The sequence below is a fragment of the Oreochromis niloticus genome, linkage group LG12 (genome assembly GCF_001858045.2).
Source record: "Oreochromis niloticus isolate F11D_XX linkage group LG12, O_niloticus_UMD_NMBU, whole genome shotgun sequence".
NCBI classification, from domain to species: Eukaryota; Metazoa; Chordata; class Actinopteri; order Cichliformes; family Cichlidae; genus Oreochromis; species Oreochromis niloticus.
The window spans coordinates 18,931,110-18,946,484 of NC_031977.2; the positions used below are offsets into that span (position 1 = coordinate 18,931,110).

General features: G+C 43.0%; 1 protein-coding gene and 1 long non-coding RNA gene across 7 annotated transcripts in view; one reads left to right on the top strand and one right to left on the bottom strand.

Moving 5' to 3' along the window:
• Positions 1-624: 624 nt before the first annotated feature.
• On the top strand, positions 625-9,210 carry LOC109204543 (uncharacterized). Of its 3 annotated transcripts, none has more exons than XR_003213227.1 (3): positions 625-969; positions 1,457-1,557; positions 9,088-9,210. It is a non-coding gene; the product is annotated as an uncharacterized LOC109204543 (long non-coding RNA). The 3 variants fall into 3 exon arrangements; XR_002064037.2 differs by lacking the exon at positions 625-969 and adding an exon at positions 1,042-1,108; XR_003213226.1 differs by lacking the exon at positions 625-969 and adding an exon at positions 1,221-1,353.
• The window catches only part of ebf2 (EBF transcription factor 2), a 28,253-nt gene continuing 16,339 nt past the window's right edge, over positions 3,462-15,375 (bottom strand). For 2 of the 4 annotated variants that reach the window (XM_003451632.5, XM_005473380.4), the window contains exons 7-16: positions 10,692-10,773; positions 9,064-9,205; positions 7,912-8,042; positions 6,839-6,965; positions 6,661-6,749; positions 6,481-6,546; positions 5,749-5,923; positions 5,475-5,657; positions 5,192-5,362; positions 3,462-5,013 (exon numbers count right to left, since the gene is read on the bottom strand). In XM_003451632.5, the coding sequence (XP_003451680.1) occupies positions 4,982-5,013; positions 5,192-5,362; positions 5,475-5,657; positions 5,749-5,923; positions 6,481-6,546; positions 6,661-6,749; positions 6,839-6,965; positions 7,912-8,042; positions 9,064-9,205; positions 10,692-10,773 (1,198 nt within the window). In that variant the 3' untranslated portion in view covers positions 3,462-4,981. Of the gene's footprint in view, positions 5,363-5,474; positions 5,658-5,748; positions 5,924-6,480; positions 6,547-6,660; positions 6,750-6,838; positions 6,966-7,911; positions 8,043-9,063; positions 9,206-10,691; positions 10,774-15,375 lie in introns of all 4 variants that reach the window. The other 2 variants (XM_005473378.4, XM_005473379.4) reach the window with 1 other exon arrangement.

Genomic DNA, 15,375 nt, shown 5'->3' on the forward strand with positions numbered 1-15,375 from the left:
GGGGTAGGAAGGGGTCAAGTGAAACCACATGTGGGCCCAGACCAGGTCTGAAGAGCGGAGACCTCGTGGCTCTCCATTTTTGTAGCAGTTTGCAGCAGTTTGTGTTATAAGTATAACCACACAACCCAGACACTCATCTGGACGCTGTTACACCTGTGTTTTTATTATTATTAACAATAATAATAATGATAATAATAATAATAATAATTCATATAGTACTGTTTGATTGCATGCATATTTTTAAGAAGTTAGAAGTGTTAGAATAATAATAAGTAAACTAAATAAATCATAAAAGTGCGGTGAAACTGCCTTGGGTTTTTTCATCAAATTAGCAACTTAGGTGATAAAATATTGGAACAAATGCTAAAAACTGGCGTGTTCTGCTGTTTCCTTTGGGTCTAGAAACCTCAGCTTTTGTACTTGTATAAGTTTTAGGGGGACAATCTATTAAAACAACAACGGACACACAAAATAACATTTTACACTAGCTTAGCTTTGATTGCGCATGCCTCCAGTGTTGTAGCGCACGACTCACGACGCGCTGGTTTGCTGAGACAGACAGGAGAGGAGCTAATACCATTAATGAACGGTGGAGCGCTAGTTGGTTAACTAACTTACCTCTGAATAATGTGTTTCTTACGGGGCCACTCGGGCCACGGTTGATGGATGGCCTTACAGAAGCCGGGTCAATTAGCCAGGCTGGATTTCCCTGCATGGCGGTTGTAGACAGCACTGGGAGAGCTCCCAGCTCTGTCACGCGGGCCTGGCTGTAATTAATCACCAGCGTGGGGCCTTCTCACCTCACACAGGCGCGCGCACAAACAGCCAATACATACGTTTGGTCCAAATTACATCCCCACTCTTCTAATCTGGCTAATTGTCAATAACGCACCCGGAGGAGACGAGGGATCGTTACATAAAACAGAGTCCGACAATCAAACGCGGACCATCCCCGACAACACTGAACAAGTACAGTAGGAAAGAAAATAGAAACCACGTTTTTATTGTAGCGATAGCTGCTTTAGTCGGTTTATATTTGCACAACAGCCTGCAGTAAAACTTCTCTGCTTTAATTACCTTAAGACACAGTCTGTGGGACACGGCGCAGGTTGGGACACTGGTATCAAAATTCAATAACAGAACATCAAACACACCAACAACAGCGTTATTGGTGTGTTTAATGTAAATGTTTCCATTAGTCAGGGTTTGATTAGAAGCAGCACATACAGAAGCTCTACATGGACTTCAAAACAATGAGATGAAAATGACTGATGGCCTTTAAAATGTATTCAAAACTGAATATTTTCCTAAATCAGGACCAGGAGCTCAATGTCAGCATGACAGGAGGGACATGTAATCACTTTTGAATTGAAAATTGTCTTGGAAATGTCATTTTAGCTACACCTCTCATCCCAAAATGTTTCTCTTTCTCTCTCTCTCTCACACACACACACAGGTAGACAGAGCACAGACTGAGAGGCAGGGACGGAGACGTCACTCTGTGTTCACAGCACAAACTCCTGTGGTCCGGACAAAAGCAGCAGGCTGGCAGATGAGGTTTGTGTCTGGGGGCAGGGGAGCAGTGTAGCACTGCTGCTGTGCTTTATGTGTGTGTGTGCACAGTGTGTGTGTTGTTCTTATGAATTTGTGCATGTGTGTATGTATGAGCGTGTGTGTGTGCACACATTTATGTGTGTACCTATATGTGAATGCACACGTGTGTGTTTACTTTTGTGTATTTTGTTATGGGGGCGGGGGGGGTGGGGGTTGGTCTCATGGGGCAGCTCTGTGTCTGTCCCATCTGCCACCCCACTCTACTGACACCCAAGGGAATGGCAGAAGGGGTGGGGGATTCATTTTGGAAAAAGGAATCGGGGTCCAGTGGTCTAATGGGCAACAATGCTGGTTTTACTGATGGGCCAAAGGCAAAGGACACTGACTGGGTGTGTGGAAGCCAATCTACCCATCTATTTGACAAAACAGTGGGCCACCCCTGTCAAGCGCTGCCTCAGCCAGCCTAATAAGGCACGCACACCCCTGAAATTATGCCTCATATGAGAAAGGGGTGTATATTTTACACACATGCACACGTAGACCTGGGGCTAATGTCAGCCCTAATGCATGGCCACGCTGTGGCCAGAGGGCTAATTGGGTATATAAACACAAACACATCCCTTGAGAGGGAACAAGGCAAGGGTGCATTTTGTGCTCACTCTTTTGTGAGGGTGACAGTACTTTAACTAAAACAGCAGTATCTATAATAAAAGATGACGCGGTTGCCCTCTAGCAGTTATGCTCATTTGAAGCTGTGCGCTGAGTGTAATGTGGAATGACTTGGTGGCAGGTGGCATCTCATCCCGTCTTTATCCAAACTGTGATCAGGAAACAGTAAATGGTGCCGCCGCACTCACATCAGCAGCAGCAACAACATAACAGTCTCGTAGAAGAGCAGCATATGGCTCCTGCACCACTGGACAGAAGGAGCACTCAGCAAGATGAATGCTGAGGTGCTGGCAACAAAGCTGACTTTAACTTGTCAAATTAACAGCGTATCAAAGGAGAGACAGCAACAGGGAGCGATGATGAGGAAGAGGCAGGTGCAAGTGCTACTTGATGGTGACAAAGACTGCATGGTGACTTGCAGAAACAGCGACTCGCCGCTGAGGTCAGTGTCAGATGTTTGAAGTCGGCGTGTCGCTCACTGTCACCGAGCAGAGTTTTTGAAACGCAGTTCGACCATATGTGCTCAGTACAAACACACACGGCACATGCAGACATGCATGCGCCGGGTGCTACCCTACCCCCTCACTGCTTTGAGGGCTATGTTAATGAAACAGTTGCTGTTTCCTGGCATAACATTAATTACCCGATCAAAATAGAGTGGGTAATTAACTGCCCTTCTTTACCAGTGCTAATTACATTAACAGAGAAGGGCCATTCGAGGGAGCAAAAGAAAGGGGAGAAAGAAAGAAGGAATACAGCGGTACCATGCAGAGGCTGAAAAACAAGACAGTGAGGCAAACGCTTGTATGTATGTTTTAAGAGAGAGAAAGAGACAGAGAGGAGGAGGAGGAGGCCTTGTTGGAGGGAGACTCATGTGGTTCTCACTTGGGCCCCCAGAGGCTTGGTCCTCAGAGAAAAGCAGGCTTATTGGAGAGAAGAGAGATGGAGAGAGGGGGGTGTTGTTTATCTTGACATGCTCTACTCAGTCTTTAACGCTCGCATCACAATTAAGATGCTGCGGCTCATCAGCTATGTATACAAAACAGTGTAACAAGCTGCACGAGCACACAGGTGATGGGCGCAGTCAAAAATAGATTCAGCACAACCTCGAGTTGTGGAGCACTGTGGTAAAATCTTAATGTCCAGTAAGCTGTCTGATAATCCAGTGTGTGTGTGAAAAGAAATGCCAAGACAGAAACAAAAACGGCTTGTATCAACACCACACGTTTTTTTTCAGTATCCATTTTATTTGGAGCACAAAATATAATTACACCTTGAGATATACAAATCACATTTGCAACCATTTTTTGTATCATTTCAAAGAAAGATGGCTTCAAAAACATAATATTAAATTGCTAATAATTTTTAAATAAATAAAATTAACCAAACTCTAAAAGCAATTTTGCAAGAGTCATCTGTTCTTTGTGTTCTTTGTTTTTCGCGTCCTGAGAATGCAGTTTGTGTCGTACTGAAAAAAATGTAAGTAAGGAAGTACAAGTAAAAACAGAATGATGAAGGTCAGTGAACACCTAATACGCCTGCTTCTTTTCTTTCTTTTTGAGCATTTGTGCTTTTATTTACCGTACTGCATAGTGACTAGAGACCTGTACTGGGCTGAGACATTTAACATGGATGTGTAAAATGTAAAAGTCACAGTCGTATATATTTAAATTTGTGACGTGGAGTGAAAAAGTACCAGGGCATCAGTGTAAGAGAGCATGCATTTAAAGTGAAATTAAAAAGAGATAAGGCTAACTAACATTTCCTTTACACAAGGAGAATCACCTTCTGCAACATATATATATCGTTATGCAAGAAACTGCAAACTGGGGATGTTTACTTTAAAAAAAAACAACCGAATTCATCTTCTCCGCTGATCATTCATCAAATTCATTAGTAACTGCTGAGATAAATTCATGTCAGTAACAGCTGGAAAAAGTACCACTGTATAAAAACACGTTTATATTATTACCTAAACTAACAATAATAAGTTAAATTGCTTGTTCTTAAATAAATCAATATATGAATTCCTTTAGTAATAACCCTTGAGACAAAGAGCTCTCCCTTGAAAAACCGTAACGATCGGAACAAAAAATAAAGGGTTTGTTTTTCTGGAATGTAAATTGTCTTCAAAAAGTCTACTACAAAAAAACCTCTCACTAACTCACAGACAGTTTACACACATGCCGTTTAACGTGTCCATACGCAGACAGAATAGCACCCTGCTTTTTAGAGCTGCAACTTTTATCTGAGTTGTCTGTCATCCATCAGTGTTCAGTGCTCTCGTTGTGCGTCCTGTAAATCTCTGGCCGTGGTTTTGCGCAGGTGTTGAGGAAAAAAGGTGAATACTGCATGTGATGGTTGGTCAGAAGTCAACGCAGATGCTTTTGAAGCTTGAGGCGAAATTCGAAGCAGTCTTCATCTGTTTCTTTTCCGAGGCTTCATTACACACGCACGTACACGGCCGTATATGGTCCGGTCTAGTGCTGCCTGCTAAGGAGGATGGTCTCTGTGGTTGTGGGTGGATAATTCTCCTCCGTGTCTGCAGTGGATAGTTGGTCTTTGGACATTTTCATACCCCGTGCTGTTCATCCAGACGGATGAAAAAGAGACTAAGAAAAGGCAAGCATAGGGGGTTGGGGAGGGAAGATATACAGTACATGGTCGCTAGTGATCAATTTTCCATTCTCCCCGCCCTTGTAGTGCCAAAAGAGGGGCTAAGTGAAGCAGTGGTCTGGGGTAGATTGGGGGTGCTTTGCTACATCGGGGGAACAACCAGGCCCGTCATTGCTGGAGAGAAAAAAATATACAAAATCTATGATTCGACTCAATCAGCTCTTGCATTATTCTACATCCAGCAACTGTTTTCTGTCTTGTTCAGTCAAAGCTTTCGAGTTAGTTAGTACAAGGGGTTAGACTGCATTCATAAGTTCAGACAGGGGGGTCAGATAGTGAGTTGGATGACTACCTCTGAAGCTGTTCCCCCCTGAGGCGGGGCAGGCAGGGGAGGGAGAGCCTTGGGGCCTGAGGACGGGAGCAAAAGCACTCTTCTGTTTAGCAGCAGACGGGAAGGAGGAGAAAGGCAAGAGAGAAGATGAGGAGCTGGAGCTTCCTGGTATAGTGGGGCTAGAGGGCATTACTGTGGAAGAGAGAGCAACAGTCAACTTTAAGCCTGAAAGTCATAACACATCAGCTTTGTGAAGTTCATTAATGCACACTTGAAGATATTTAGAAAGTTTTTAAGGTCTTACTGTAGGGAGAGCCTGTGGGGGAGGCACTGTTAAAACCAGGAGATCCAGGAACGCCTAGACTAGTCATGGGAACCGTCCCATAGCCTCCAGTCATCCCTCCACTGGTGCCATAGGTTGACTGCTGGGGAGTTGAGGCTGACGGGTAACCCCTTGGAGACAAACTGCTCGAGTTGCGAATGTAACCTGGAGGGACAGTGGAAAAGTTGGGTTACATTTGAGCTTTATTGGCTGCAAAATCAAACATGAAGGATGACTTAAGGCTCAGTTTGCTTACCTTGGCTGCTCTGTCCTGGCTCTCCGATGCTCACACCCAACTGAGAGGGATAGGAGCCCAGGCCCATGACGCTGCCGTGGGCTGGTGAGCTAGGCAGTGCCTGCAGCTGACTGTGAGGACGGGGAACACTGTAGAGCGCCTCGGCAATGTCAGCTGCGCGTTTCAGTAGCATGTCCTGCAGGAGGTCAAATAAAATAGAGAGCAATGGGTCAGGCTCACAGACATACAATGCAGTTTGGCCAGCATGTTACTGCTGTTAATTAATATATCTTTGGCTTGGCAGTAAACAGAATATCTAATGTCTAATATCTAATTAATGTCTAAAACTGAGAATGTCTACACTATACCCAATTAGCCCATTAGCTACAAGTTACATACTGTGTACTAACAGTGCAGCTGACAGTTTTCTGACTCATACTGGTGCCGTCATGAGTTTTCATTTCATGTGCAAACTGAGAATCAGCTGCTGAACAGCCACTTCCACAATCTAAAATTTTAGTTTTTTGCAATGCCTTTTAATCTTTTAGCCTTCGGAGTACCACACCTTTTTTAAATATGCAGTCATTATAGGGAAATGTTGGAAACCATCAGTCATTTAAATTAGAAATTCAGTCTATAAATCAATGCTAATTGTTAATATGCAAAAAATACAAAATCACATTTGCAGAAAATGTCACATGTGTACATTATTTTGTACTTCTATACAATATGTAAAGAAAATTTCCACCAAACCTGATTACTGTGTGGATTTCCATACAGAGCTTCCACAAGATCTGCTGCTCTTTTCAGGAGGATCTCCTGCAAAAAAAGACAAAAACCAGAATTGAATACAATAACCTCTTTATGACATGTGCACTGTGCCTTGAAAGATAATCGTAACATAATAAGGTCATATATGTAGCTTTCTCTCACCTTAGCTAGTTTCTCTGGGTCACCAGGGTGTCGAGGAATAACCTTCTGAAGACGCTGAAAGCCATAATCTATGGTTGGTTCATTAAGAGCTAAAAAAGGAAGTAAGTAAAAATCAGTCTCAGTTTAAAATTCCTGTGGATAACATGGACAAATAGAGCACAATGATGTGTCTACATACCTGTGTAGATAAAGCGCCCGGGTGCTCCTTTGCAGAATTGCTTAGATTTATAAGACAGTGTGACTTCCACAACCCCGGGAATGTGTCTCGGAGGTGTCTGGACACGGATAGCGTGTGGTGTGATCAGCTGGGGAACAAACACAGAAACTGTGTCACAAAATGATAAGAAATTCAACGTGAGGACTCCAGCTAAACATTGGTTTATTATTTCTGCTCTTGAAAAAAAGACTATATATAAAGATGGATGCAGACATATTATGTCAGTGCCAAAAAACTTGAATACTTCTTTGTAATGACCAGCGGGGGATGTTCAGGAGAAAGAGCCAGCTGAACACAGGTCTAGTAAACAACTTTAATTCTTACTTCATGTATGAGGTCAATAATAAGGTTCCTTGTGCGTCTGTGGTCACTATTGCTAGTTTCATGGTATGATTTAGAGATTGACTACTTATGTGACAAGTCGTAACAACACGCATTTTATTTAGTTGGTTGTACCCTTTGCTTGTGGTATCTGGGTTTAAAAAATCAACAGCATGGTAACAGCCAAAATACCGAACTAAAGGCTCCAGAGCTGTAGACCCAGACTATGGTGTTTAAAAAAAGTTTTTTTAAATTCAGTTCAATGTTGGAAACAACCTCTTTTGGCTTTTTTGAAACTACATACGGGGCCAGAAGTCCAGGTCACGAGCCACATGACGTTTAATCAGGGTCTGGAGCTCAAGTCAAGTGTAGTTGGGCTATTTTTTAGTTCAGTTTTCACTGAAACTGGAACTATTTGGCCAGCAAAAGACATATAAGTGGCAAATTTCGGCCCATCAAAAAGTGGACTACTAACATTAGCTTAGTTCTGTGATGACATGGCGACATGTGTCATGCTATGACAGCTGCCACTGGCATTTAAAGAAACATCCCCACCACCGTGTCCTGTAAATGTTCAGGCTACTTCAACAGTGCACAGTCTAATTTTGTGTAGGCTGCACCTGAATAACTGAAATAAGCAGTTAATAATGTGATAAAGTTTTCATTTTAAAATATCTACCATCATTAGTGTGATGTTATGAAGATGCTCTTACCTCACTCCACACAAGCATGCTTCCAAACACCACTTGTAGCCCGTCAAAAAAGTTCTCCCCAATGACTATGACCATTGCACCACCGGTGGTCCAGCCCTCACTCGGACTGATGGCTTTGATACATGGGGTAGCTAAACAGAAGAGCAAAGCAGGATTTACTTCAGCGGTTTCAAAACAGGATGTTCAGCAGTTGAGAAAAGAAGATGTCCAACGGAAGTAGGGATCTGATGAGGACTGTTTTAAAGATGCTCTGTAGTTCAGGATTGTGCAAAACAAGTTCTAAGATAAAGTTACAAAAGCTAAAAGCATTAGTGCTTGGCTATTTCAACTTAATATTGTTTACGATGTGATTTTTATCCATGATGAACTCGAAGAGCACATAGGAGAGATATACAGTGTAGGTTAGCAGACACAGGAGCTCAAATCAATGCAGTCATTCAATGAAAGAGTTGAAAACAGATCTCTATTAAAAAACAAAAGTGTTATGAAATGTATTTATGCACAGAACTCGAGTAAATGTTCTTGGTTACCTTCCAAAACTGTTCAGATAAATAAGTAGTTCTTAGTTGTCAATGTGATGTTGAAGATGTAGACCTGAAACGGATCTCCAACTTTAAACTTTGTTCTCAGGCTTACAATAAGATAGTCTCCACTTATATACGCATTTTCACTTTGTGGTTCTACAAAGCATTTTAAAGTGTGTTTCACCTTCACTGTTTACACACCAACGGCACCGTAGCTGCAACACAAGGTGCTTGCCTGCCCTGTGAAGCAAACTGGGGTTCGATAGTCTCGCATATGGAGCAGTAAGATATCAAACCACCAGCTTAATTTCACTTCATCACCTGAGCCTTGGCCACCCACATAGCACATTGTTTAATAGAGATGACAGCATTATCTTGAGTTAAATATTTTAGGACGCATTGACAAGTATGGAATAAATGCTTTAATTAGTTCGGTTAATGACCTCAGCAGCTATGTTTGATATACCATGGTGATTATGATCGGACGTTATGCAACTCGAGTACCTGCTGTTCCCTTATGTTCTGTGGATGAGTGTGTCTTATGCGTCTTGTGAGTGATGCAGCAGACATGTAACACAAAAAAAAGGTACGGTAAATGAAGTGTGACGCGATGGCGTAATTGTCTTACCATATTCCATCGTATTCTCCGCAGACTCGCCTGGCTCCAGTCTTCGAGCTCTTCTGCCATGTTTTGAGTTGTTGTGGACAAACATGTTGTCAGACACGGCTAGAACGTGACCGTCTACACTCACAGTGCTGGACAGGACCACCTGAAAGAGAGGAAAAGAGCCATGAGGAAGATACATGAGCGTCTATGACCCACTTAGACAGCATGCTGCGAGTCACAATCTCAGGTTACGACAGTAAAATCCCTGAGCAACGATTTGTTTTAGTGTACAGGTGATAGTCATATTTCTTAATAGGTAATGTGACATCCCCGGGATCTCCATAATATGTCTGCATTCTGGGGATGACACTGTTCCCGCAAGCCTCCACTCCTCCATCAGGTCTCCATATGGCCTCTCCTGCACTAACTTTTTGATTCATAGAGCATGCAGCAGGCTCATCGTTGTCTCCTCGTGATCCTTCAATGACAACAAACATATGGACCAAATCTCCCATTTTAGCCAGCAGTTAAGGTAGTGGATGATATATTGTGACCCTAATTTGATTTTCTGGTCTCAGCATGTGTGTGTCCCTTCCCACATCATGAGGATGACATACAAATAATTAATGAGAAGACACTTGTCTCTTTGGAAAAATTACGCGTGTTGATACAATGCTAATCCTGAGCACAAAACTGAGTTTACGCATGTTTATGAACATTTTTTGACAATTAAAGGGAGAAGGTCAATGAGAAAAAAAATTTGAATTCAAACTAAACCATAATGTTTTTATATTGGGGTTTTTTTTGTTTATTTTTTTAGATCTGTCAGAAAAGATCAATCTTTTTACTCCCTTTGAAATAAACACGTGGCAGTAATTTTACAGGTGAGGGAACACAAGGGGGAAAAAGGAGAAAAGGCATATGGTCCATAGGTGGTGGAAAAAGAGGGGCAGCTATAGGAAAATAACTGTAAATTATCGATCTAGCGGCAGACTCCTGTCCAGCTCTGATCACCTTTTAACCCGGAGATGAGAGTCTCCGAGTGCCTGCGTGCTCATAACTTCTCAGCGTGTGTCACCTCGCAGGAGATAAAGCAAACATGGTGCATGGACAGGAGGAGGATGAAGACAGGGAAGGGACAGGGGGTGTGCTGGGAGGAGGAGAATGCCAGACAGAGGCCGCTGCTGCTGAAAGACGGCAGAGGAAGTGAGGCGGGAGCGTCCCAAGTGACCACTTCCTGGGTCACGGAGCATGACCTCCTCCATCTGGAGCCAATCACTCAATTCTTGACAACTTCCTGAAACACCTCAACCTATTTCCTGCACTCCAGCACCCCCACGACCAAGTCCCCCCCCTCCACATATCCAGCTCCTTTCGCTTGTCTTTCTGTCTCGCTGTCTCCTTATTGATTTTTAACTTTCACCTTTAACTCCCACCTTCGTGTCTTTCTCTGCACAACCTCTCCAAAGGAGGAGTTTAAGGTAAACATGTGACAAGAACATTCAAAAACAAAATCCTCTATCTAAATTAGAAGACACGAGGTGACATTCTCATTAATCCAAAACCTTTTGTTTTTTAGTGCCACGTTCCCCAACTTCCATGCAAGCACACACTCACACACTTGCTGGTTTCCCTCCGTGTATTTGTACCTGAAATCTCCTCATGTCCCTTGGGTTTCCTGCTGTCTTCAGACAATTCTGGTTACATTTCAGGAAAAACTTCAAGAAAAACCTGCAAAGGTAAATACAAGGACACATGTTTGTACATTAGCAACTTTAAAAAAGCATCACACAAAAGAATCTTGATCGCGTTTGTGATTATTTGCTACCCTGTGACAAACTGGCAGTCTAAGAAGACGCTAATTATTTTTCCGAGACAGGTCTTGTGTGTGTAAGGTTGTGCGGATGTGTGCGTCTCTGCTCTGTACACATCTGATTACAGTTCTGTCTTCAATCCCAGCTGTTTAGTTTAATAATAAAGTCAATGTTATTACACTTTAAATCAAGTAATGAGATTTTGAAGCACAGTCCAGTGAAACAGCCACGGTGTTTCAAAGTACACTGGAGACAGTGATGTATGCCAGGAGACTCAAGGGACCGTGGTATCCCACAATGCCGTATTTGAACCCCCACATGGGAATGGAGAGGGAAATGAAGTACAGACAACTACAGAGAAAGTGAAACGAGGAGGTGGGAAGATGGAAGGTAGCGATAGAGGCACAGGCACTGGTATGGACATGAATTTTGTTTTCAAGTATATGTGTCTCATTACGTATGTGAGTCTACTTCTGGGTGTGATAGACTGTGCAGACACAGAGTAGGTGAGAGAGAGAGAGAGAGAGAGAGTGGTGCTGATAGCCTCTGCTGCACCAAAGGAAACCTGAGAGAAAGGTGGAATAAATAGGAGAGAGGGAGACTGTGGAGAGAGACTCCAAATCCCAGGTGTACGCAGTTCGGCAACACAGCCCGCTGCCATGGCAACGCAGCTCTGCCGCAATCCCAAAGTCCCCATGCTGAGAGGCAAAGACAGCGGTGGGAAAGAAAAGGAAACAACAAGAACACATTCCATCACTGAAAACCAGCGCGGAGCCAGGAGAGAGACTTGGTGAGGTGAGAGGCAGGAAAGTATATAAAGAGGACAGGTGCAGACAGGGCTCAGGAGGTGGAGGACTTCAAGAGAGGACGTGTGTTTAAATACAATAAAATAGGATTGAGCTACGCGCTGATGCAGGGTTGTGATGTAATTACGCTTCTTCACTTCACAGTAAACACATCTGCCACATCTCTGCCGTGTCTGTGAGAAACACACCCATTAGTGCTCCAATAAAACAAACAATAGTGAAGCAGAGAAAAATGTTGCACAAGGATGCAGCATATTTCTTTTGGGGTTTTTTTAGTTTGGGGGGGGATTCATGGGTAGCTCCAATCCCACCCACACTGTGTTTTCCGCAAGTATAAGTCATCTTAATGTAGAGCGGTTGTTTGGAGAGGAACTTCATATTGGCCCCATGGCCCTGAATCCTCCCATCGAATACTAATCTCTCCCTCATTCTGTCAGCTTTTACTCGCTATTCTTCCATCACTCGCTCCAACTTCCTCCCTTGCGAACAGGACCTGGCTTCTAACTCTGTTCCAACAGTGTGTCCAATATTTCTTGATTTGAGCTATTTCGTCAGAGGACAATCAATATTGTTGTTGGCAGAGGGCGATTGCAATTTATCACTTAGAGCTTAGGCCTCCGAACTCAAAGCTGCGCTCAGTTTGGGGTAGAAACATGTAAAAGGGCACATCTGCAGGATTTTAACATACATGCTGCAGTGCATCGCACAGGTAGAGTTTTAAAGTCTGGTTCTGGATTCTACGAGTGGACAATAATCAAAAGTGTCCTGTTTCATTTTACTGCGTCTACTGACGTGATACAGAAGACATATTTATTATGTCCGGGCCAATGTTTCTTACACTGTGGCTCATTTAAAGGAATATAGAAGCCTTATGCATAAACCATTACATCACAGGAATCATATTTCTGGTTCAGTAAGCAGGTCCATTGTATGCTTGTGGTTTGGTAACACTGGTTTCCTCACACAATCCAGTGGTAATCACTCACTTGACTGACTGACATGATAAATTTCTGCTGTAGTGATGCATCAGATACCAAAATCACAACCTAATTCAAAGGCTGTCTACACCCATCTCAGGCTTTGTGCACTTTCTGAGGGTTCTTGACCTTGTTTGTTGACTTCTTCTCATCATTCCTTGTTTGTATGACACCGGATGCCTCATACATGCACGCTCACAACCACACATTCACATGCATGCATACATGCACACTCTAATACACTGACACACCCACCTCTGCTCCCCTCCCAAAAACCCATTGAGTCAACTTTTCACCCCCCCCCCCCCCTCGGTTCGGACGCACACAGCTGCAAATGCTGAAATTAAAGCGAGACATTGACGCATATATTAGCATGCATTAGCCGCTTCCCCCTGCCCACTTAACATGCAAATCTCCCAGCCCCGTCGCCTCGCACCTTCTGCCACACATTCATTTGCTGAATTATAATTAGACTAATCTTGCATAATTAATAAGAAGTCGAGGACCCTCTGTTTTTTATCCCCTCCTCTATTGTGGTTGCAAAAGTTTAATATTGCTGTTGTTTGTTTTTGTTTTGGTAATGTAATACACCCACACACCTCCCCGTGCACACAGAAGAGACGAAAAGAACACACTATGAATTGGAGGTGATCCTCATGTCACAGGGAAATTGCAGAGAAAGGCTATTTTCAAAGAACTCCACCGGAGTTATCGTGTTTATATTTAATGGCTGCCTTGTTACACATCCACAGATTATACTGCTCCATAAAGCAGGTGAAAAAGAGAGATCCTGTTTTTATTAAAACATTGTCAAGTGGGTAACACAGTGCAAATAAAACTAATGGGAAGTATGAACCAACTTTTAAACTGTCTGCCACAATAAATATTTGTTTTAACGACCGACAGTTGAAGAAGAACTGCAGACTATAAGACAAAGCATTATTGGTAATCTTGAAAAAGTGTATTTTAAAAATAAAACTTCTTAGATTAAGATTGCTGTTCCACATTAGTGGCAAATATTACCCTACAGCATGCTGCAGTCAGCTATGAGAATCAAGTTTTATCTTCTGCAGCGTCTTCCCTCCACAGACACGCTTAAAACAGGAAACACAAACAAAACATAGACCCAAGTCTTAAACTTTGGGATCATTTTACACTAAAGCACCACAGGGAGTGTGTTTTTTTCTTTTCTGTCTTCACTTCTAAATCTCTGTCAAGGCCTCCAGTCCCCTTTGTCTACATCTGCGTCAGTTCCCAAGACTAAACACAGGCCTCGCAGCATGAGGTGGGCATCCCAGAAGTGACAACTGGCTTTGCTAAAACTAGATCAGTGACCAAACTGCAAGTCGTGACACTAAAAACAATAAAAGATTAACAGTTTTTTTAAACACACTTTCATTCTTTACTATGCTTGGTTTCACATTCCTCAGTCGATTTTGGCATCTGTTACACATGTAAGCTTTGCTCTGCTTTACACATGGCCTTAATCATGCAGTGAGCACCTAAGCACCAAAGGACTTAACAAAAATTTTCATAGGCATTCATCAGCACTAATCACTGTTGACATAAACTGCCTTTTCACATAGTCGTAAAACACATCACCCACTATGCTCGCTGTAAATGAACTTTTACTGGTTGCAGTGGCTCTTCAAGCAATCTGATTCAAGCGTGGCTTTAATGAAGAGTTCAAATTAGCCAGCAGCACAGAAAACACTCCGAATCTCACTTTCCTGGGGTTGGCTTTGGTTTTCTAATTTTGGGTCGGTGCAGCAAAAGTGACAAATTTATGCTTCAATCCAAATATACGAGAGGAGAAAACTTAAAGGAAACTATGGGGAAGGGGGGACCGTCATCATTTTTGCTCAGCAAAAGTTGGTTCCCCGCTGCTTGGTGAGAGGCGAAAAGTGGAGACGGAAAAAGAGACGCTCTTCTTCATCATCTTAATAAATGTAATTTTTGACCCAGTCTGTAATCCCTAATAATCAAACTAAAAAAGGCTGCAAAATGCAAAAAAGATGAAGAAGAGGCGGACACGGAGGAAGAGAGGAAGAATGTCGACGTCCTGTATGCAGGGCCATCACTCATCAGACATCCCCTCCATCACCTCCCCACCGCCACCCTGAAAAAACAAAACAGTGTCCTGACATCGCGGTGGAGGGGAGCTGAAAGGCGGGTGGGGAGGAGGGGAGGAAAATTAGGAAACCAGATGTGAAGCATTAAAACATACTGACATGCTGAGGGCCTTCCTCTGCCACACTCACACACTGAGAACACTAACTCGTACAGCAGGCTAAGATACATGCACGCATGCATGCGTATGTCTCACACACACACAGGCCATAAAACAACACACACGTACACGCAAAGACAAATACTGACTTGAAAGCAGCCATGTGTGCACAATCAATCATGCAGAATTATACACATTAGAAAAAGTGATGCCTAAAAAACAAATGCCTAAAAAGTGTAAGCATGCTAGCTGATTTTTAATAAAACACGCGTGAAATGGGCCAAAACACGCTGCAGCTCATGGCTAGGAATGAAGATTTGGATAAATTAGGGAGGACGTAAGACACTGTAAGACAAAAATCTACAGATAGGTCATCATGCATCACTGTATGGATATGCATCCAATTAGGACATATATTTTGGCTGAGAAATGGCTGGGGGAGCTTTGTTTTCCTCCATGAGGGGAGGTGTATTTAGGGGGGGGGGGGATTGGAGCATGGTAGATGT